Source organism: Oncorhynchus masou, chromosome 17 (assembly GCF_036934945.1).
Source record: "Oncorhynchus masou masou isolate Uvic2021 chromosome 17, UVic_Omas_1.1, whole genome shotgun sequence".
Lineage (NCBI taxonomy): Eukaryota > Metazoa > Chordata > Actinopteri > Salmoniformes > Salmonidae > Oncorhynchus > Oncorhynchus masou.
Window position 1 is genome coordinate 14,737,241 of NC_088228.1, and position 24,985 is coordinate 14,762,225.

Here is a 24,985-nt window from a genome sequence, read left to right on the forward strand (position 1 = left end):
AATGTATGTAAACTTGTGACCCACTGGGAATGTGATGAAAGAAATAAAAGTCAAAATAAATCATTCTCTCTACTATTATTCTGACATTTCACATTCTTAAAATAAAGTGGTGATCCTACCTGACCTAAGACAGGGAATTTTTAAATGTCAGGATAAATGTCAGGAATTGTGAAAAAAGGAGTTTAAATGTATTTGGCTAGGGGTATGTAAACTTCCAACTTCAACTATATATACCAGCTACAAAGTCAAAATTGTGTATATTGTAAAAAATATTTAATTTAAGATTGGGTTTAGGCATTAGAGTTAGCAGTGTGGTTAGGGTTAAAATCAGATGGTATGATTTTGTGGCTGTGCTAGCTAGTGACCACTTTACAGACCTGCCTCGAACAAGATTCATTACGAAAAATGCTAACCTCTGGATATGAGCGTCTGCTAACTTATCAAAATGTAATTGTCTATTGGATGTTTTCCATGAAACCCTTTATCTCAGCAGATCTTACACATCAAACCTGTGACATCACCTCTCACTGACCGAATCCATGTTCCCTGTTGTGATGTACAGTAGTTGTATCACTGGCTTAGCTGCACCGAAAAACAAACAGACAAGTACAGTCGGAATAGATCATTTGTATGGCTCATGGTGGTGGAGAAGGCTTGAGAACCTTTGTTGGATTTGGAATATAATTCACTGTCTTTGAAAAAATACAGTTTACAGTGCATTCGGAAAGTATTCAGACCCCTTGACCTTTTCTACATTTTGTTACATTACAGCATCATTCTAAAATGGATTAAATGTCCCTCATCAATCTATACACAATACCCAATAATGACAAAGCAAACAGGTTTTAGATTTTTTTGCAAATTTATTAAAAGTAAAACACTGAAATATCACATGTACTTTGAAGCAACTTTGGCAGCAAATACTGCCTTGAGTCTTCTTGGGTATGAAGCTACTGAGGTCTGAGGTCCTGAGCACTCTGGAGCAGGTTTTCATCAAGGATCTTTTGCAGCGATGCTCGGTTCATCTTTCCCTCGATCCTGACTAGTCTCCCAGTCCCTGCCACTGAAAAACATCCCCACAGCATGATGCTGCCACCACCATGCTTCACCGTAGGAATGGTACCAGGTTTCCTCCAGATAGGATGCTTGGCATTCAGGCCAAAGAGTTCAATCTTGATTTCATCAGACCAGAGAATCGCGTTTCTCATTTTCTGAGAGTCCTTTGGCAAAGAGTCCTTTAAGTCAGAGTCCTTTAGCAAGCTCCAAGCAGGCTGTCATGTGCCGTTTACTAAAGAGTGGCTTCCATGTGGCCACTCTACTATAAAGGCCTGAATGGTAGAGTGCTGCAGAGATGGTTGTCCCTCTGGAAGGTTCTCCCATCTCCACAGAGGAGCTCTGTCAGTGACCATCGGGTTCTTGGGCACCTCCCTGACAAAGGCCCTTCTCCCCCGATCACTCAGTTTGGATGGGTGGCCAGCTCTTGGAAGAGTCTTAGTGGTTCCAAACTTCTTCCAATTAAGAATGATGGAGGCCACTGTGTTCTTGGGGACCTTCAATGCTGCAGAAATGTTTTGGTACCCTTCCCCAGATCTGTGCCTTGACACAATTCTGTGCTTGAGCTCTACAGACTATCCTTTGACCTCGTGGCTTGGTTTTTGCTCTGACATGCACTGTCAACTGTGGGACCTTTATATAGACAGGTGTGTGCCTTTCCAAATCATGTCAAATCAGTTGAATTCACCACAAGTGGACTCCAATCATGCTTGAGATGTTTCTACAACTTGATCAATGGAAACAGGATTCACCTGACCTTCATTTTGAGTCTCATAGCAAAGGGTCTGAATACTTATGTAAATAAGGTATTTATGTTTTTTATTTGTAATACATTTACAAAAAAAACTGTTTTACTATGTCATTATGGGGTGTAGATTGAGAAAAGAACAAGCTGTAACTGAACAAAATGTGGAAAATTCAAGGGGTCTGAATACTTCCCGAATGTACAGTAAACCTAGAAAGAAACCTAGATAGGAACCAGGCTATGAGGGGTGGCCAGTCCTCTTCTGGCTGTGCCAGGTGGAGATTACAACAGAACATGGCCAAGAAGTTCAAATATTCATAAATGACCAGCATGGTTAAATAATAATAATCACAGTAGTTGCTGAGGGTGCAACAAGTCAGCACCTCAGGAGTAAATGTCAGTTGGCTTTTCATAGCCGATCATTCAGAGTATCTCTACCGCTCCTGCTGACTCTAGAGAGTTAAACAGCAGGTCTGGGACAGGTAGCACGTCCGGTGAACAGGTCAGGGTTCCATAGCCGCAGGCAGAACAGTTGGAGCAGCAGCACGGCCAGGTGGACTGGGGACAGCAAGTAGTCATCATGACAGGTAGTCCTAAGGCATGGTCCTAGGGCTCAGTTCCTCAAAGAGAGAGAGAGAGAATTAGAGAGAGCATACTTAAATTCACACAGGACACCGGATAAGACAGGAGAAATACTCCAGATATAACAGACTGACCCTAGCCCCCCGACACAAACTACTGCAGCATAAATACTGGAGGCTGAGGGGTCAGTAGCGTTTTCCTGTGATCAAATAAAATCCCTGAATGGTTTTGGGTACTGTTAAAACCTATTCTTTAGGACTACCAGGTAGACATCCCTCTCAGGTGCTGTAGATGCCAATTCTCAGATTAAGAAGTGTGCGTGCATGCGTTTGTAAACAAAGGCACTGTATAAACATTGCAACGGCAAGTTCTCCACCGTAAAACAATAATTTGATGGTTGTGCAAGCCTTATGTTATCTCACTGCACAAAAACTGCTGACTTTTCCACCCCACCGCCCAATCCGAGTTCAACATCAATAAACCTGCAGTCAACAGCTGAAATCTAAATCTCTAGAGAGTAGAGACTCATATGCCGATTCATATAGCTTCATATCAAACTCATTTTCAGCCTCTTATTCAGGCTCCCCGTACTCTCAGTTTACACCAGAGCCAGTGAAGTGCCAGATTGCTGACTCTGTCTACCATTGTGGAGGAGGGGTGGTTTGTTCTGTTGACTATACAGTGGTTGCTTAATGGCAGGGTTGACTTTCCCCTTGCAGGACGTGTATCCCTCACTCCCCGAGCATTGGGTAACCAGACATGCTCCTTTTGATTTCTCAGGACCCCCCCCCACGAAACGAATCTGTTTCTACGGAGGCCAAATTAAACAGTGTAGTCTGAATTTGCATAGCTCCAAAAGCCACGCTATCAGATATGTTAGAGAAAGCAGTGAAAGAGCTGGAGCAGTAGACTTTAGCAGGGTTCTCCTGTGGTCTATGGCTCAGTGGTAGAAATACTAGTCTGAGTGCATTGGAGGACAACAGAATGTATGTTAGTCTACTGCTAGGCAGTGTTATGAATGGTCAATGTCTAGTTTTGATATACATTTGGTCGAGTTGTGAACTAACGTGAATACAAAAATGAATATATATATATATATATATATATTAATATATATATATATATATTAATATATATATATATATTAATATAATATAATATAATCAACATGTCATTGAATTTAGGTTAAAGGTTTGGTCAAAAAAAGACTAAATGCCCTTATGTTGATTCAACATCATCACATTGATTTTTTGGATTGAACGGACGTGGACACAACATTGATTCAACCAGTTTTTGCCCAGTAGGTGGAGACTTCGTCTAGATATAGAATACATCTCTATATATGGGTCTGGATTGACATAATCAAATGCTGTCTGCTTTATACAAATGAGATGGAACTGATGCTGTTTTAAATGTGCATTGTTACTCATAAAGTTATTTATTTTATTACCTAAAACATTGCAAGAACCTTCCTCTTTTGGTAATTTAGTTCACTCTGATAATGCCCTCTCTCTCTCCCTCCATGTATGGCTATCATTGAATATATAATCATTAAATAATCCCACCACTATTCCAGCTCCAACTCAGAGATGGAAAAAGGCAGTGTGTGTGTGTGGCGTCTGTTCTGCAGAAACATGCTGGAGTCATTATCAGCTTGTAATTGATTCTGCGTCAGTTTTTCCATCTTTTTCAGCAGCTGCACCTCTTGGGTGTGACTGAGGGAGTAAGTGACTAAATACATGTGCTGTTAGACAAACAAGTAGCTTAGAGCTGCGTACTGCAGGTGCACTGTCTGGGCAGACAAGATGGCGACCAAAAGGTGTTACTGCCGGGTATGGCTTATGTCTGGTGTCACTGACGTCAACAGATTGGTTTTGTAAACCTACAGCCAACATCATCTGCATGCCAAGGCCAATTTACTCTTATTATATAATCCTCAAGCTCTCCTGTGTTGTGGACATCCATTTTGAATTGTTAATGTATTCTGAGTAGGAGTAGTCAGCTGATGCGTGGTATTTGCAACAACATGGTGGTATGCGTTTTGATTTTCTCATACATCCATGCTGAAATATGTATGAACTTTGAACTTTCCCATAAAAGCATCTCTGTATGACCATGTCAGTCACATTATTTGATCAATCCCTCCCTTTCCACCTGTCCAGGTGTGTGTGGAGCGGCGGCGGCAAAGGATGGTGAAGAACCGTGAGTCGGCCACGCTGTCTAGGCTGAGGAGGAAGGAGGCGCTGCAGGCCCTGGAGGCCCGTCTCAGGGGGGCGCTGTGTGAGAACCAGAGGCTGCTCGTGGAAAACGGATCCCTCAGAACCCAGCTGGACGGACTGCTCACTGAGGTGAGCCGGGATTGACACACAGGGCCCGTGTGTGAATACTTTCCAAACGTATCCTTACTTCCTCGCTTCCTGAAGCAATGACTGATCTGACACGAATTTATAGGTTTAAGTGAGGGTTCCATTCCACTGCTTTCACATATGCACTGACTTCAGACACCAGATCACCCACTCATACAGATGTGGGTTCTTAATTTGATCACCCTATTGCAGGAGAACTTTCCTAAACTTGTAGTGTATTTGAGGTTTAAAAAGGCTTCTGAAGTGTGTAATTTCCACTTTCCCTTACAAAAAATATATCGACCCCTATAAAAATGTCCATTTAATCTTAATCCACATAATAATTCACATTTTCTGTTGCTGCAGCTTTATTTTCCTGCTGTAGCAAACTGGTTCAAATTAAGATCCTACATCTGTAGAACACATCCATTTCTATTTCTCGCTGCTTTGATGTGCAATAATCACTGATCTGGGATGATTTGATACAGTTGCAAGTTCAGAGCTTGTACTGATCCAGTCAGGTAATTCTTCTGCACTTTTCTTCACAGAACACTGTGCTGAAGGTGACTGCTCCAAAGAGACGGGCTGTGTGTCTCATGGTCATCCTGGTGTTCTTCGTGCTCAACACTGGTCCCCCGAGGTGAGCATTTTGTCTGTCTGTCAATGGGGGGCTTTTATGTCAGCCAGTCAGTCATCTCTTTGCCATGTCCAGAGCCCGATAATTCACTAACATGCTGTATAAATTACGTGTTTTCTCCCAATGTCTCAGAAAAAGGGCCAAATCCAAGCCTTTTTTTCTCACGGGGGAAGGCTTCGGAAAGTTGGCTGAGAGTCGGGAGAGGAGAAGGGCTCGCTTGAGTTTTCCATACGCTCAGGCTTCCCAGAATTTCAGAACTAGGAATGGGGGAGCGTTGCTTCCCTTTCACGCCGGCCGGTTCGGAAATTAAACCTGGAGATCAGCTGCACATACGTGCTTATTTATAGACTCCAAATGTATTCTATCACTCTGTTCCGATTGGACATGTTCCTTTGAGAGGATTCAATTAACCCTGGCCAGGGAACTTGAACTTTCGCTAATGTTTCCAGTCATAGCTCAAGTCAATATGAAATGTTTTTTCAATTATTAAGGTCCTGCTGGGTTCATCTTTTGTCACTCACACGTTTGGATTCATTTCCAGGCATTTAGAAAAAGGCATTGGTATGGGGTGTGTTTTCATCTGATGCTACTGCACAAGATTTTGACCACTCTTTGGCATTGTTCTGTTGAGTACCTCTGCCAAATCTTACTGGGTCTCGTATTGTTTTGGCTCGAGTAGGAGGACACAAGTTTATTATCCTCTTCTGTATGTATATGTGTGTGTGTGTGCGTGTGCAAGTGTGCGTACATGTGTGTGTATATGCTTGTGTGTGTCTGTGTGTATACATAGGCTTATGGTATGTGGCCTTCAGATTGCAGGACGGTCTAAGACTAAGGCAAATGAACTGGCAAATTACTGCTCTGTTTCAGCAGTTATGGGCAGCCTAGCTGGGTGTAGAAGGTACTTTTTATATCCTAAAGTGCCCTTGTATCCAATAACTTTGAAATGTTTGAATCATTCCTTGATGTAATGTGATTTGTGGATTCAGATAAAGTATTTAAAATTTAGCCTAGAGCGTAAATTAAAATCTTTGATTTTGTTCACACACAATGGATGTAAGTCATGTCTCTCCTAAGCCAGGTGAAGTCTCTGTGTGGTTTTAAGTCTGTATTCTGGCCACAATGCCCAATCCTCTACTTCCTGACCTGTTGTTGTGATCACTCTTCTTCTTGTCTTCATCACCCGTCTTGCTTGTTTCAAGCTTGTGTGCATTTTGACCTTTTTGATAAAACGTTTTAACTTTTTGAGAAAATGATTTGAAGAGCCTTTATGGATTTATAACAAATTAAACACTACCATGAATTTGTGAAATTGGAAACTTTTTTTTGATCTTTGTAATGGCTTTAGCCACCATTGTATGTGAATGCGTGTTTGTGTGTGACTGATTCACTGCAGAACGATTCGGTCCTCAAAGGGAAATGCTCTAATGTTCTTGAACATGTGTGTGTTAGTCCATGTTGTTCTTGCCGTGTTTGGCCTGGCTTGTGTGACTGAAGACCCTGTCCCTCTGGTCTCAGTGTGTGGGAGTCAGAGCCCAGCAGCTCCAGTCTGTCCACGGGGACGCCACAAAGCAGCCGACATCTGCTCAGCTTCTCCCCAGACCAACAGAGGAGAGGGGAGGAAACACCAGCCCCCCAGTCCCCATTGGAGCCGATGGACGCCCAGTACCCACAATCCCACCAATCCAAGGACAGGTAATTACCACAACAAGAACATGAGGGTTCTCGAGTTTCTGGCCCAATATACATATAATGCTGTGTACTGTATGCACACACGGACAGACGGACTGACTGAGGGAGGGAGGGAGAGAGAGAGAGAGGGTGGGGGGGGGCCTACTTGCTTTGGTGCAGCGCTATGTAACAAGGAGATCCAATGGTTTCTGCTAAATCGCTCACTGACTTCTAATTAACAAGTCTATTTACACATCGGGTGCATTAGAGTTAGGCACAGGCTTGGATTGATAGGCTTTAAAGTCACATCTTTGACTTTGCAAAATGCTCACAAACCAGGAAGAATATTTTGTTTTTTAAGAAGGACAAAAAAACTGAATTAAAGAAAGTGGGTACCCTCAAGTGTTGGCTTCTGGAGGAGAATAGGATCCATCCAAGAGAACTTCATTCTGTCCAGGGAACCAGAACTGTAGAGGAATTGGCCGGTCGTTTCAGTTTGACTAAGCATCTATTTCCAGCCCTGTTTTCTTTGTTGGAAAGGAAAGATTGCTCATTTTATCTTGGTGATAATATTTACATCCATTTTATTTATTTAGAGGGGACAGTGCACATTCATCAATATTACAGTAATTCAACATCCATGTAAATGTGCCGGGGCTAGCCAATAGCTTACACAGGACTCCTATATTTACCTTATTTAGACTCATTATTCTGTGGTGAAAAATCACTGTGTTTAATAGGAGCTTTGCAAGCAGAGCACAATATAATAGTATTACTTGTGGCGTCTCTTTTTAGTGGCCAGTTTAATTTGAACCAACTTGGCAAACTAATGTTGTCTCGCAAGTTTCCTCTTTAACATCAGTGTATAATTTCAGCACTAGTTATACTCGTGTTGTGTGTGCAGCTGTAGGATCTTAATTTGAGACAGTTTGCAACAGCAGAAAAACAATCCTGCATCAACAGGAAATGTGAATTATTATATGGATTATAATTTATGGACATTTTTGTAGGGGTTAATACATTTTTTTGTTGGGGCAAATCTACAAGTTTGCATTTAATTCTTAAAAACAAAATAGTGATGAAATTAAGATCCTACATCTGTATCTCACTCAGTCAAAGACTATGACCTTGCTGTGTACAAGTCCTATAGTTGAGTATTTATTTTGGCCTGAGTGATACAAAGCACACAACAGAGGCCTTAAGAGATGACAGACAGGTTTGCAGGAAGCATGCACTGTGCCGTGGATGAGTCCTCCTGTATGTCACTCCTGCAAACAATCTATTCATATCCAGATTGACAGACACTTTATAAACTCCTGGCTCACCACCAGTTGTCCCCATGTGTCCAGATCTCTGCTACAAAGTACTACATAACTTCACTACAAATACCTTGTGGTAGTACAGCAGTAGTCTAACTGGAAGGCTTGGAGAAGGTTACATAGTCTCCCACTGAGAGAGACCACTTAAGGAGTTGAGCATTATGTAACCTATAGCTTAGTCATCTGGGCCCAGGCTATAGAACACAATACTGAATATCATCAAAGTATATGTTCACCAGCACAATGTGTGTGGACTCCTCCTTTTTGGCTTATGGGCCATGTTAATGCCCTTTCTCCACCCTATTGTTCTGATCTGGAGCCCAGGGCTCATCTGGACACGTGGATGTTCCACACAGATTTCAGGAACAGACCATTGATCTAACTATTCCCAGGAGAAATCCAGTCCAAACTCTCTGCTCCTGCTGTGTATGTCTGTGCCTACCTGCGTTTGTGTGTGTGAAGATCCCACTGGCTCTGCTGGTTATTGTTGCAGCTGACTGAGCAGAACTCCGTAAGACTTATTAACTCAAACCGTTTAGTTTGACATCATTAATCAACTCAACCCCTTCTTTAATGTATGGCATTATTCATCAACTCAACCCCTTTATTTATGACTTTGTTCATAAACTCAACACCTTTTAATTGTGACATCTGTAAGAACCGATGCTGGAGATGAGCAGCAGGTACAGGTAGTACACATTTAATGAACGGACAAGTGACAGAACAGGAACAGTGTCAGAACGGGGAACAAACGACATGACAATATGCTGAAGTCGGGGAACAACCTCGGGAACAGACAGATATAGGGGAGGTCATGAAAGCAGGTGATTGAGTCCAGGTGAGTCCAATGAATCGCTGATGCGTGTGACAAGGGAAGCAGGTGTGCGTAATGATGGTGGCAGGAGTGTGTAACGCTGGGCAGCCTGGCGCCCTTGAGCGCCAGGGAGGGAGTGCGGAAGCAGGCGTGTGTAACGCTGGGCAGCCTGGCGCCCTCGAGCGCCAGAGAGGGAGAGCGGGAGCAGGCGTGTGTAACGCTGGGAAGCCTGGCGCCCTCGAGCGCCAGGGAGGGAGAGGCGTGACAACATCATTCATCAACTCAACTCGTTCTTTAATTTATGACTTCATTCATCAAGTTGTTTTGTCTATTGAGTCATCTGCACAGTTTTTGTTCCAGATGCTCGTTTAGAACTGATGAACACCTGGGACGTCCAGAGTAAGTGACTGGTATTCCGGTTAATGCATTAAGGTCTATAGACCACAAGGAAAACCCACAACATACTGCAGTATGGTCCTGTAGCATATCAGCTGCTGAATCACAACGAGATCAGAGGGGAGGGGAATGTGTTGTTGATGATTAATGTCTCCCTCGCTTCCTGTCTCTCTCTCAATCTACCCCTTTGTTTCTGTTATCTTTTTCTCCCCCCCCCCCATCTATCTGTGCTCTAGGTGGGAGGACTATGCTCCAGAGGAGATGGCTTCCCACTCTCCTGTCTCCAGGACCAAGTCCCTCCGGTCAGTACTAACCAAGTCAATCTGATCAGTAGCCTTCTACCAGCAGATCATTCGGTTTGACAACTGTAGGATCTTAATTTGATCACACTTTTTTTTTTTTGCTGAGAATTTTTAGTGTGAGCTTCGCGATTGACATATTCACTGAAAACCCACGGTTATATTATCAGTATTGTACTTTTCATGTAGCCTACTTTTGGCCAGCTAATAGCCTCACCACCGTTTAATTAACATTATGGACTAAACGTTCAAATCCAGTTGCTGCAGGAATATTTTGCTGTGACAATATAGGTCAAATTAAGATCTTACATCTGTACTTAGCCTCAATCGTCCAGCCTTCTTGTCTATATTACCAGTATGAAAGCAATATTTGAACATCCGGTTAGGTAAGACTTGTGTACATCGATTTCAGAATTTGAATTCCATATTGAAGTCACGGTGATAGCTACCTCAATTGAGTATCAATGAGTCCACTCAGTACTCTCTGAAGAGCAAGACTTTGTCCTCCTCATTGTCAAGTAGACTCTAATGTGATCCACGTGGACCACTCATCAAACCAAAGTCTTCACCAGTCGTTTTGACGCCGTCACAGTTGACTGACAAGATGGATGGTGCTCAGTATGAAAACTGATTGCCCACACTTTAGCTCCACCCATGAGGTTGGATGAGGTTCATACTGTATGAAAGCCAGCAGCAGTCTTCAACAGCTTTTACATAGAAAAATCCCTGAAAATCAAAAGTTTTATAATTCCGTCATAATAAAATACAATATGGCTACCAAGTTCACTCCGAAGATGAACAGAAAGCAAATTTTCTTTCAGGCAATCAAAATAAGTTAATAAAGTATGATTTCTAACTGAATATTGGTTCTTCCCCTCTAGTCTGACTCAGAACCTGAGAGGCTGGGTTCATCGACACGAAGAGGAGAGGACCAAGTCCACACGTTCTACCACCGATCAATCCAGACATACAACAACTGAACAGCACACAACCAAAACTGTCCTGGTAGGTTAGACACGCTTCTTCCCTAAAAACAGGGAAAAAGATACTAACTAGGTCCTAAGTTTTCCCTGGTCAGGCAGGTTACATGGCCCTAATAATGAAGACATTTTAATGTCTGATCAGACGTCAGTAATGGGCCTTGCTGATTTTTGGACAGGTTAAGCAGTACCTCAGAGGCTATTTAAACTGTCAGTACGTAGGCCAATGTGTACTCCAGAAGAGGTTTCAGGCCCTTGTCAACACCTCTCTCCGTAATGGCCCATTAAGTAGAGCTGCCACAGCAACATACACATTCTCACTAGACTGTTTATCTTTCTTGTTATGAGGTCACAGCTGCCGACATCTGACACCATTTGGCTAATATTGTAACGATGTACTCTGAAAGTCGGGAAGCAAGTTCAGGGAGTGAAAACATTTAATAAATAAAAGAACAAAACAAACACGAACAGCGCACCGACATAGAACAGAAACAATGACGACTGGGGAAGAAACCAAAGGGAGTGACATATATATAGGGCAGGTAATCAAGGAGGTGATGGAGTCCAGGTGAGTGTCATTATGCGCCTACCGCTTGTGACAGGTGTGCGCCCTAACGAGCAGCCTGGTGACCTAGAGGCCGGAGAGGGAGCACACGTGACAAATAGCTAAATATGTTTTTGTTGTTAAAACTAACACAAATTTAACCTCCGGGTTATAAATTCTTCCTTAGGTTAGATACTGATATTAGTTGATTGCATTTGATTTATTTTTGATATAGCACTTTTTATTTTGTTTTTGACATCTGGAATGTGTTGTCTTTGACAGCTTAAATAGAGAGGTAGAATACTGGGGGCTATAGGTGAAGTGTTACAGTTTCAAACTGGCTTACATTTGAACTCAGACCCAGTGAGTCTAGTCTGTAGTCTGCTGTGCTGCAGTCAGAATGTGAGGAGCCCAAATCATTAAATCAGTTTTACAGACCTAAAATATTGGCCCCACTTGGAGACAAAGTCCTTAGAATTTTTGTGTTTTGCTGTTTTAACTTTGACAGTAACAATGTCTTCATACAGTTTTGTGAAGCTCACAGTCTTTTGGTTCTCACGTTCAGCCAGTACTCAGCAGTGTGTCAGGCTCAGTTACATATACAAATGGTTTGAGGACATTATTGTTGATACATTGTGTTACTGTATGCACCACTTACTCTAGAAATAAAACAAACTAGTAAAAACACCCAAAGATATGGTGCCACTAACATTAGTTGACATGGGAAGCAAATGATAACCAATGGTGTTTCTTCTCTTTGGGAGGATTCCACGTGCATCTCTAGCTTCCTGTGTAAGACATATTTAGGGGTTGCCCAATTGGAAGTGGGGGGTTTCCACTGTGTATGACACCCTCAGGGAGTTCCAGGAAGTTAGGGAATTATCTGTGATGATCGTGGTAAGTAAGAGGAGGAAGAGGATATAAATGAATGTTTAATAATGTTAGTTGTGCAGCGTTTCATGCTCAAGGCTTTCCTGCACACGTAACCCTCATGGCTAGACCTGGTCCTTGACTCAGCCTTTCTTTTCATTAGCTCCATCTCAAATGATACCATATTGTCTGTGTAGTGCACTACTACGGATGATTAGGGGGCCAGAACATAATTACAAATCATTTGTAGACTGCAAATTGAAGTCAAGAAGCCCAAACCGATATAATATTTGTCTAAAGCAGAATCATTTCAAATCAAATCAAATGTTATTTGTCACATACACATGGTTAGCAGATGTTAATGCGAGTGTAGCGAAATGCTTGTGCCTCTAGTTCCGACTATGCAGTAATAACCAACAAGTAATCTAACTAACAATTCCTAAACTACTGTCTTATACACAGTGTAAGGGGATAAAGAATATGTACATAAGGATATATGAATGAGTGATGGTACAGAGCAGCAAAGGCAAGATACAGTAGATGGTATCGAGTACAGTATATACATATGAGATGAGTATGTAAACAAAGTGGCATAGTTAAAGTGGCTAGTGATACATGTATTACATAAGGATGCAGTCGATGATATAGAGTACAGTATATACGTATGCATATGAGATGAATAATGTAGGGTAAGTAACATTATATAAGGTAGCATTGTTTAAAGTGGCTAGTGATATAATTACATCATTTAAAACCTTGCTGACATTTGTATATAATCACATACTGTATATCTCTATTATGCGTGGGAATACGTTGAAACAGATTTCCAAAATTAAAATCACTTTGAGCTGATTTGCTGGTGATTTTACAGTCTTATGTCCAACAATAAATATAAAAATATACTCTATAAATTTGTTTCGCTTCGACCAGTGGGCTACCAGTTGGGGAATCCTGGCATATAGTATTAGTGATAAACTCTTCTCAAGGGAGTACTTTTATAAGTGAGATTTACAGTTTGCACACTGTGCCTCTGGATGTGTTTAACTTCTTCCAGACTTTGGGAAAACCCCTCTGCATTTGCTCTACCAACTGAAGAGGCACAATAGAGATTCATGATTTGTCAGACCAGGAGATGTTGTCTATGTAGCTTTGCACAATGTTGGCATATCCTCACACTTTGACATCATGCATCTGCTTTTTTCTGTGTTCCAACTTTGAAGTACACTTATCAATCAGTTTTGTTTGCCATTTGATGAAAAGCAGTGAGATCTATTTTAGCCCTGTGTAATTCAACCCCAGACTTGGAGTTTATGGGGAAAAACCCCCACTGATCCCAATGAAATGCACGGTAAAGCACAGACTTGGAGAGCCCTCGTCGAATTGGATGAAAAACGCCTGTCTGTAAATCTCTCTCTCCATCCTCACCAACCTGTTGTGCAGAAAGAAAAGGGACAAAGAGGAGACAGGGTTTGTTTTTGTCATATTTCCTGTGATATCACTTGAATATTATACTGCCGTGTCCTACCAGGTCAGGCCAGATTCGTTGCAGAGCTCTTCTTGAAAACCGCTTAGCTCCACTCGTGTAGTCGCACAGGAATAAGGCTAGCACGCATAGTTTTAGGAGGATGGATATTTCAGGTGAAATGGGAATCAAATTTACAGGACAGACTGTACCTGATACAGTCGGGCAAAAGACAAAACTCAAGCTAAAGTGGCGCCACTGTCTCAGATTCTGCAGTAGAAGCTGATTTCTTTTGTAACATTTTTGGTTTCTCTGGTGTGCGTGTCAATATATGCCTGCATTTGGTTTATCTTGATTTCTTACCTCTCTAGCTCAGTGAAGAGGAGCGTGTCCTAAATTGAGAAACTTGGCACAGAAAAAGTTATCTGTTTTTATCTGTTTCTGTATAGCACATCTGTGTGTGAGACTGTTTTCGATAGCATCTAACTTGCTCAATTATGGAGAGTTGGACGAGCATCTTCTAGATTTGCAATCCCTTGCCTCTATCTCCTTTTGCACAGAGCAGATATCCCACTTCCTGGCTAGTCTCCCAGTCCCTGCCTCTGAAAAACATCCCCACAGCATGATGCCGCCACCACCGGGATGGCGCCAGGTTTCCTCCAGCCAAAGAGTTCAATCTTGGTTTCATCAGACCAGAGAATCTTGTTTCCATGGTCTGAGAGTCCTTTAGGTGCCTTTTGGTAAATTCCAAGCGGGCTGTCATGTGCCTTCTACTGAGGAGTGGCGTCTGTCTGGCCATTCCACCTAAAAGGCCCGATTGGTGGAGTGCTGCAGAGATTGTTGTCCTTCTGGAAGGTTCTCCCATCTTCACAGAGGAACTCTGTTGTTCTGTCAGTGACCATCGAGTTCTTGGTCACCTCCATGATCAAGGCCCTTCTACCCCAATCGCTCAGTTTAGCAGGGCGGCCAGCTCTAGGAAGAGTTGTGGTGGTTCCAAACGTCTTCCATTTAAGAATGATGGAGGCCACTGTGTTCTTGGGGACCTTCAATGTTGCAGACATTTTTTGGTACCCTTCCCCAGATCTGTGCCTCGACACAATCCTGTCTCGGAGCTCTACGGTCAATTCCTTCGACCTCATGGCTTGGTTTTTGCTCTGATATGCACTGTCAACTGTGGGATCTTATATAATCAGGTGTGTGCCTTACCAAATCATGATCCATTGAAAAATTGAGTCTCATTGCAAAAGGTCTGAATACCTATGTAAATAAGTTTTGTTTTTTTAAACACATTTGAAAAAGTTTCTAAAAACCTGTTTTTGCTTTGTCATTATGGGGTATTGTGTGTAGATATGTTTTAAAATCAATTTTTAGAAAAAGGCTGTAACGTAACAAATGTGGAAAAAGTCAAGGGGTCTGAATACTGTATATGGAGTTTTAGTGCAAACTAAAATTCAACTGTTTCAATGGAATCCTTATACTGGGGTGTGGTGTACATTTTAGGACACCCTCAGCCTCATGCCTCACCCCTCTTTAATTAAGTCAATAGTCAGCTCTCCTTGAAGCGTGCGGCATGACGATTAACTCCAGGAGGGTTGTTGATTGACCCATTGAGGGGTGAGTTTTGAGGCTGATGGTGTCCGAAAATGTACACACTGATCTTCATCCACAGTGAAACATGTTTTCTCAGCCGAGGGCCACTCATGCAGTGACCCTTTGAACTGGCATGCCTGGATTCTGTCATTGCCTTTGATAGGCTTTAGTCAATTGTTTTTAAAGTGTTACTTTCATCCCATCAATGTTAGTTTTTACAGTAATATTGCATGTGTCATCCAACAATAACGGTTGTATAAATTTTTAATTTAGATTTTTCCTTCAAAATATTTTAAAGGAACTTTTCAGCTTACATTTATTTTGAAGGTTATATACCTGTGCTTCTGTTTCACATGTAAATCACAGGATATGTGTAGAGCAGAGACAGGATGAGGATCAGTGCTTTTTCAGGTAAAACACATAATACAGTGGGCAATGCTGTCAGAGAGCATGGGTAAATCTATACTGGCATACTGGCTAAGGAAATGGTCAAATACAAGAAAAAATATTTATTTATGTGGCAAACAAAATGTCTAAGTTCCACTTGATTTTTTTGTCATCAATCAGCCAAGACAAAAGACACTGATATAGTGTTCTTCATTCAATGATTCAAGTTTCAGAATGGAGCAGTCTGGTTTAATAGCAGTGACTCACTGACCACCATTCTATAACATTTTCACAGAATTCACCTGAGAAGCCTCAGACGACCCAGTCCAGTAACCAGGTTGTAACAGTCAGCTACTCTGAGTAAGTATTCGTCAAAAATGGCAGAAACCATGTGTTGTGCAAATCCATTTTAAATGGACCCTACAGTATTTTCAGTGTCTTACTTCAAACTCTTCAAAATAATTTTATGGTCATGTTTTCCCTTTTGTCTCCACTACTGTGGAGAATGAGAGGCCAAAACAGTTGTTGCTATTTACCAGCCCAACTACAACAGTAGCCTTTGCTACCAAGTCAATGGTAGACCTATGATACATCGATGCCCCACACATACAACTTGTTACACTGTGAGCTAGAAGTGGGAAGATGTTCCTCTAGATTCAACAGGGGAACTTAGAGTACTATTACTAGATTACTTATTCCCTTAAACATAGTAATAGCATGGTAATAACTTTGTAGTAATGTTTCATGTGAAGGAGATGGTGATTTTAGATACAGTAAATGTAGTTACATTTAATCAAGATCTTCTAGGTCTCTTTCTTTTAAATTCACTGACACAGCAGGTTGCAGTCATAAATATTGTCAGACCTTTAAGATGTCAACTAACTTAATTACATATCAGATTTCTATTATGTTAGATTTAGTTTTGATATGTCATATAGTCTATTTCACTGCCACCTCTCGCTCTCTTTCAGCAGACCAGGAAGTGAGGTTCTGGTGTACTACTCACACCATCAAAGCTACAGCGACTTCTTCGATGAGTTAAATCGACGAGGCGATACTTTCTATATGGTGTCCTTTCGCCGGGTGAGTCACTCCATGCATATTCCATAGCATATTCCGTAGAAGCAGGCAACCATGTATCCTTCTGGTTGTGACAATGTGCTGATCTCAAGGCCAAATTAAAATCTGGTCTGTAACTGTTTCATGACACAGTTTTGCCTTCAGCAAGTCTTCAGCGGATGAAACTAAGTAGGGAAGAAATGGAATCATGAAGTGGTTGTGGAACTATTTTTGAAGAGCATACTGAGCACTAATCCAGGGCACCCAAATTCAAGAGCAGATGGTCTTTTGAAGCTCATGGAAATATTTGTTTTTCTTTCCTTCCTCTTTTACCTCCCAAATGCATGAATGAATGGGGTTAGAAAAATGGCTGGTGCTGCTGATTAAACATGTACATTAGCGTTTCAATCATCACATATGAGCGTATTTAATGCATTTATATGTGATTTGTAACTTTATCAGTGTACAGTTAATGATTCACTAATTGACCTTGACACAAATTGCATTGGTGTGTTTTGATGTAGACCTTTTGGATTCTGAGCGAGCACATTCGGACGGGATGTTATGGCTTTCAGAGACCTAAGGCATGTAGACCTTATGAAATCGGTGTCCAAATTCAATCGGTGTCCATCTAGAACAATAAAGAAGATGATCATTGATGCTGTTCTTATATTCCTTTCAATCTGTGTGGTGTTTTGGCTGAAATGACCATTTACGGTAACCAATGGTGTCCGTTTCTTGTTAAGCTACCAGATTGGAATTTCACTGCAATTTTTATTTGATGTTGCCTAACCACTGAGAATCTTTTGATGTATTGATTGAGCACATTGTCCTTCCGTCCCACACATCTTGAAATCTTTTCTCTGTTGAAGTGGAATGATGTAGTTAAACATCTCCAATACATTTACATTAAAGTGAACATTTAAATCATATTCACAACTGTTTATCGGCAACCTCTGCCATTAAAGTCTTTTCGATGACGAGAATGCATACCTCCATTTCATTAAAAACCCATTAACTGTAAACTATGAGATTCTTATATCTGTTATTGGGGCGGCGGGGTAGCCTAGTGGTTAGAGTGTTGGACCAGTAACCGAAAGGTTGCAAGTTCAAATCCCCGAGCTGACAAGGTACACATCTGTCGTTCTGCCCCTGAACAGGCAGTTAACCCACTGTTCCTAGGCCGTCATTGTAAATAAGAATTTGTTCTTAACTGACTTGCCTAGTTAAATAAAGGTAAAAAAAAAAAAAAAAATCCATCTCCTCTGATATGTCTCCAGACATTCCTTTATATATTTGATGGAGTGTTTTATACACTTCTGAGGCTTTGTGAAAGCAGTCTCATGATGCTCATCGGGTGAATCCCTTCTTAGTTCTGTCTGTTTTATTCTCATTCTCAACCATTGCACCCCTAACACCACCCTATTCATTTAGCCATCTATTCAGACAGCCTCTCTGATGTCTTGGTCTGATTTTCTACATTATTCTAACCTGATGACTGGTCAGGAAAGTCAGCAGGGACCATTCTTTGATGGCCTGCCAACGTCTGTTTTGTGAGAACCTGAGAGAGAAAGAGAGAGAGACAAACAGACAGAGAGAAGAAAAGTGAGCTCTGATTGCAATCTCTCAACCCAATTAATTCAGAGCATCAACTCCAAGGGGCCCCTCTTCAGCTCTTTTGTGTGCCCATCAGCTCTGCTCTCTTAGGGCCTTTTATCCAGGATCAGATATCTGTTTCCTAAAGGCCCATTAACTGAGCCCCGATGGAGGCATCAACCCACCCAATCAACCCACCCACCACCTGCCTTCAGACCTGCCTGCATCATTCAGTCCGGATAAGAAGCTCTTGTACAATCGCCATTGTTTTGAATCATGGCCTCAATAGAAACCCTTTGCTGGCAAACCAAGTATGCTCCTTTCCAGAAGGTACTGTACATACTCCGTACATTGAGAGCTGTTGTCAATGTGTCAATCCCACACTCTGACGATCTTAAGCTGAGTGTGACACACGTACAGTAATTGCATGAATTGCACCTGGTTTAACCTCAAACAAGAGTTGTGATGTCATTGGAAATGGCTGCCTGCTTCTGTACGGTCTGTACTTCTAGCCCTCAAATTGGTCATTCAGCCAGCCATTGGATTGGAGTCCCTGTACTAGTAGATCGATTTTTAATTTAAATTCACTTTTTCACTCTTCATGCGATGCACACTGCAGAGAACACCGTAGGAAGAATTATCACTGAATTATCACAGTAAATTATTGTAATAATTTGTTAATGTGTCAATTAATACCATAAGGGATGGGTTGCCAACTGGGTATTTGACACGGAAATAAAATGTCATTCATTAATTTCCTTTTTTTTAAAAATCATTCAGTAGAGGAGAATGTATTTTAGACGAGGGTGTGCAGCTGCAGCCGGCTCTCCTAAACCTAAGCTCTCTGTCTGGCCTGATGGGATGAACAGAGCAGCGTCTGGTCTCAGTGGCCTGTCTCAAAGAGCACGCCATGGCGCAAGTGATGGAAAGAGCAGAATGCTAACTTATTGCATTGGACCATGGCTGCTGTGGGAAAGAAAAGCTGAGCCCAAAGTTTTGTAGGTGAACATGATGATCAGGAATATATTCATACAGTATTTTACTGAATCACTTTTGATGATGATAATTGGCTCGCTGGGGGTACTATGCAAAGGGCAAAGAAATTTTCGGACAAAATGGTAGAAATGTTTCCCAATCATTTTTTTTCTTCCCGAAGCTCATGGAAACGTTCCATCTCCGAGTTCAGGGCTACCCGCTTTTACAATCTTTGCCAAAGAGAATTCTAAAGGGAATTTCATACATTTTTTAAATTTAAAACATTTAAAAAGGTATCCTTTTTTAGATAAAACTACACTAAATATAATCACATCACTAAATAATTGATCAACAGCACTCTGTAGGGTAGCACCATGGTGTAGCCGTAGGACAGCTAGCTTCCATCCTCCACTGAGTACATTGACTTCAATACAAAACCTAGGAGGATCATGGTTCTCACTCTTCCATAGACTTACATAGTAATTATGACAATGTCCGGAGGATGTCCTCCAACCTATCATAAGTTACAGCTAGCTAGCACTGCAGTGCATAGAATGTGGGGAGTAGTTGACTCAGAACTATTTTGAAAAAATTCATTTTGCCTTTTTTTCACTTAGTTTCACTTACTTAGCTAGCAAATGCAGCTAGCTAGTTTAGCTTCCTGAAACACCCTGCTCAAACAGAGGGATGCTATGTTAGCTAGCTGGCTATGTCTATCCAGCACAATAGTGGAACTCTTCCAAGTCAAGGTAAGCTTTTAGTTTTACAAATGTAATGCCACTGGGGCCCTCCGGTGTAAAGTAGATGTGAGAAGGAATACAACGTGGCTGCTATGAAACTGAACTGTGTTTACGTGTGATCTGTGGTGTATTCATTCCACCGATTCTGTTGAAAAAATGTTTCTTAAACAGAAGTAAACGGGGATAAACATACCTGAATTTGTCCAATAGAAACTCTTGTTTGTAACTGTTGGACTAATTATACCCACTAACAGCTAGATGCAGGCAAGCGTGTGCAAGTCGGTATTGAATGTCACTATCTGTCCGTGTCACTGTCTGTCACATCAATTTTGTCTCTCGACCTGTGTGCACCTACGTTGTAAATTTTCATTCATAGGCTAGGTTGTAGCAACCTCATGATGGGTATAGGGAGAATTTGAGTATCATGTAGTAGCCTAAACCTATCGCTGTTATATTTAACTGGGTGATTGGAATATGAATGTCATCTAATATGCTGTAATAGAAAATAAAATGCTCATTAAAAAAAAAATGTTCCTCCTTCATCTGAAATGGCCACAACTGACATAGACAGCTAGCACTATCCCTTAAAGCTTTTACTTCCTGCTTTGCTCCTATGGCTATACTCGCAATAGCCACCAGTCCGCCCATTATGCCATCATTGATTTGAATGGGGACGCCCGTTTTATTCAATCTATTTCTATGTGTTTAACACTGTATCAAAGCTCCATAGTTTTGTCAATGTTTAGAACTAGTGTTATTTGAAGGGCTGGAACAGAACCAGTCTCTCTGTCTATTTCAAGACTGGTTGTCCCTGGCTTCCATGTCTTAAAGCAGTGTTTCCCAACTCCATTCCTTGAGTACCCCACAACAGCACACATTTTTGTTGTAGCCCCAAACAAACGCACGTGATTCAACTCCTTGAGGGCTTGATCGTTAGTTGAAACAAGTGTGCTTGTCTGGGGCTACAACAAAATGTGTGTTAGGGGTTATCAAGGACTGTCTTAAGCCAGAAGTCTCAATGTTTATGTTATTTACACACTGTATTGCGCTGATCCAAACCGTTCCGCTGATCCAAACTGTTCCGTATTTCACTCGGAAGCGGACTAATCATGTTGCTCGCTACCTTTAGCACACGCTAATGTTTACCTTAGCCAGCTATGTTGATCTGAGGCACAGTCACATGTACTCCCAATAGTGGCAGCTGGCTTCAAAACAAAATATTTACCTCTGTGCCATCACTCTACACTGTAAACGTCTGACTTTTTGAGTCTTTTGGTATGAAAACTAGTCCTTGAGAGCCCTAAATTCAATGGTGTGTTTAGGAAGGGACCTCATAGCCCCTTCAAAGCCTACAGTATAGGCCTACTTTATAGTATATCTATGCTACATCAGTGAGCTTTGGGATTAAGTTTCTAGTATTTCCATGACTTCTTCTCTTTTCCCAGGGACAGCTCTGTTTTAACCAGACCTGGGTTCAAATACTCCTTGAAGTATTTTCAAATGCTTTAGCTGGACTTGATTGAGCTGGCCTGGCGCTTTGGAACCAATAGAATAGTCATAAAACTGAAAAACCCACCACTCAGGCAGGTGAAAACAAACATGGAAAGTACTTTTACTGCTGCTCTATTCCAACTGGGAGTGGAACCGTCTGGTCTGGTCAAGCTGGTGACAGCAGTCGCTCAACCATGCATGGATCTCCTCTCCCAGACCACCAATATTTCTCAAGACTTTTAGTTACTGTGTTTAAATGCTAATAAAGGCTAGGGCTCCTTGGAAGGGGCCGAGATGACTGGCTCAATCCACCGCATCCGCCTATGTTGCACTTCCGCATCTGCGGTGAAATGTGACAGAGCTAGAGCAGTGTTTGTCAGACCATGAGACATCCCGAAAATTGGTCTTCTCACAAAATCGTCTGTAGCGTCAACTGTTTTCCCTGTTCTTGAGAGACTCATGAACACGATGATGTTCTGTTTTCCCCTATAACACCTAAACGGGTCTTAGAACTCGTCTGAAGTTGGTACAGCCGAAGTGGTCCGATGACGTGTCTGCTACGCTACAAGACTTATTTGCTGGCGCAGACTGGAATACGTTTTCCGGTATTCATCCAATGGCATTGAGGAGTATACCACCTCAGTTACTGGCTTCAGCAATAAGGGCATCGACAACGTCGTCCCCACTGTGACCGTACTTACATATCCCAACCAGAAGCTATGTGTTACAGGCAACATCCGCACAGAGTTAAAAGCTAGAGCTGCCGCTTTCAAGGAGCGGGACACTATGCCGGACGCTTATAAGAAATCCCTCTATGCCCTCAGACGAACCAGTGATGGCAAAGTGCCAATACATGACTGACTAAGATTAAATCCTGCAACACCGGCTCTGACGCTCGTCAGATGTGGCAGGGCTTGCAAACTGTTACAGACTACAAAGGGAAACCCAGCTACGAGCTGCCCAATGACGTGAACCGACCAGACGGGCTAAATGCCTTTATGCTCGCTTCAAGGCAAGCAACACTGAAGCATGCATGAGAGCACCAGCTGTTCCGGGCGACTGAGTGATCACGTTCTCCGTAGCCGATGTGAGCAAGACCTTTAAACAGATCAACATTCACAAGGCCTCTGGGCCAGCCGGATTACCAGGACATGTACTTAGAGCATGTGCGGACCAACTGGCAAGTGTCTTCACGGACATTTTCAACCTCTCCCTGACTGAGTCTGTAATACCTACATGTTTCAAGCAGACTGCCATAGTCTCTGTGCCCAAGAAAGCTAAGGTAACCTACCTAAATTGATACCGCCCTGTAGCACTCACGTCGGTAGCCATGTAGTGCTTTGAAAGGCTGGTCATGGCTCACATCATCATCTTGGAAATCCTAGACCCACTCCAATTCGCATAACGCCCCAACAGATCCACAGATGATGAATCACACTCCCCACTGCCCTTTCCGACCTTGACAAAAGGAACACCTAAGCTACCGTTCAAAAGTTTGGGGTCACTTATAAATATCCTTGTTTTTAAAAGAAAAGCAATGTTTTTGTCCTTTAAAATTTCAAGTTGATCAGAAATACAGTGTAGACATTGTTAATATTATAAATGATTTTTAATTGAATATCTACATAGGTGTACAGAGGCCCATTATCAGCAAACATCACTCCTGTGTTCCAATAGCACGTTGTGTTAGCTAATACAAGTTTATAATTTTAAAAGGCTAATTGATCATTAGAAAATCCTTTTGCAATTATGTTAGCACAGCTGAAAACTGTTGTCCTGATTTAAAGAATCAATAAAACTGTCCTTCTTTAGACTAGTTGAGTATCTGGAGCGTCAGCATTTGTGTGTTCGATTACTGGCTTAAAATGGCCAGACAAAAATAGCTTAATTCTGAAACTCTTCAGTCTATTCTTGTTCTTAGAAATGAAGGCTATTCCATATGAGAAATTGCCAAGGAACTGAAGATCTCATACAACGCTGTGTACTACTCCCTTTACAGAACAGCGCAAACTGGCTATACCAGAATAGAAAGAGGAGTGGGAGGCCCCGGTGCACAACTGAGCAAGAGGACAACTACATTAGTGCCTAGTTTGAGAAACAGACGCCTCAAGTCCTCAACTGGCAGCTTCATTAAATAGTAGCCACAAAACACCAGTCTCAACGTCAACAGTGAAGAGTCGACTCCTGGATGCTGGCATTCTAGGAGTTGCAAAGAAAAGGCCATATCTAAGACTGGCCAATAAAAAGAAAAGATTAAGATGGGCAAAAGAACAGCCACTGGACAGAGGAACCAGAGTCTCCTCTTCACTGTTGACGTTGAGACTGGCGTTTTGCGGGTACTATTTAATGTATTTACTCATCAATCTGCAAACAATAGTCAAAGTGAAAACAGGTTTAGATTTTTATTTTTTTATTTATTAAAAATTAAGACATACCTTGTTTACGTAAGTATTCAGAACCTTTGCAATGAGACTCCAAATTGAGCTCAGGTGCAACCTGTTTCCATTGATTATCCTTGATGTTTCTACAACTTCATTGGAGTTCACCTGTGATAAATTCAATTGATTGGACATGATTTAGAAAGGCACACACCTGTCTATATAAGGTCCCACAGTTGACAGTGCATGTCAGAGCAAAAACCAAGCCATGAGGTCAAAGGAATTGTCCGTAGAGCTCAGAGACGGGATTGTGTCAAGGCACAGATCTGGGGAAGGGTACCAAAAAATGTATGCAACATCGAAGGTCTCCAAGAACACAGTGGCCTCCATCATTCTTAAATGGAAGAAGTTTGGAACCACTAAGACTCTTCCTAGAGCTGGCCACCCGGCCAGGGAGGTGACCAAGAACTCGATTGCCAAGCTGACAGAGCTCCAGGCTTCCTCTGTGGAGATGGTTGTCCTTCTGGAAGGTTCTCCCACCTCTGCATCATTCCACCAATAAGGCCTTTATGGTAGGTTGGCCAGACGGAAGCCACTCCTCAGTAAAAGGCACATGACAGCCTTGCTTGGAGTTTGCCAAAAGGCACCTAAAAGACTATTAGACCATGAGAAACAAGATTATCTGTTCTGATGAAACCAAGACTAAACTCTTTGGCCTGGATGCCAAGCTTCACGTCTGGAGGAAACCTGGAACCCTCCAGAGGGTGAAGCATGGTGGTGGCAGCATCATACTATGGGGATATTTTTCAGCAGCAGGGACTGGGAGACTAGTTAGGGTTGAGGGAAAGATGAACGGAGCAAAGAACAGGGAGATCCTTGATGAAGACCTGCTCCAGAGCTCTCGGGACCTTAGACTGGGGGGCGACGATTCACCTTCCAACAGGACAACAACCTTAAGCACACAGCCAAGACAACGCAGGAGTGGCTTTGGGACAAGTCTGAATGTCTTTAAATTGCCCAGCCAGAGCCCAGACTTGAACCCGATTGAACCT

The 24,985-nt window shown here is 42.0% G+C and overlaps 1 protein-coding gene across 7 annotated transcripts in view; it reads left to right on the forward strand.

Moving 5' to 3' along the window:
- The window catches only part of LOC135558570 (cyclic AMP-dependent transcription factor ATF-6 alpha-like), a 50,015-nt gene that overhangs the window by 16,603 nt on the left and 8,427 nt on the right, over nt 1-24,985 (forward strand). For 6 of the 7 annotated variants that reach the window (XM_064992460.1, XM_064992464.1, XM_064992463.1 and 3 more), the window contains 7 exons: nt 4,543-4,728; nt 5,274-5,365; nt 6,881-7,057; nt 9,799-9,864; nt 10,743-10,866; nt 15,990-16,054; nt 16,666-16,777. In XM_064992460.1, coding sequence (XP_064848532.1) covers nt 4,543-4,728; nt 5,274-5,365; nt 6,881-7,057; nt 9,799-9,864; nt 10,743-10,866; nt 15,990-16,054; nt 16,666-16,777 — 822 coding nt within the window. The remainder of the gene's footprint in view (nt 1-4,542; nt 4,729-5,273; nt 5,366-6,880; nt 7,058-9,798; nt 9,865-10,742; nt 10,867-15,989; nt 16,055-16,665; nt 16,778-24,985) is intronic. The other variant, XM_064992462.1, reaches the window with a different exon arrangement.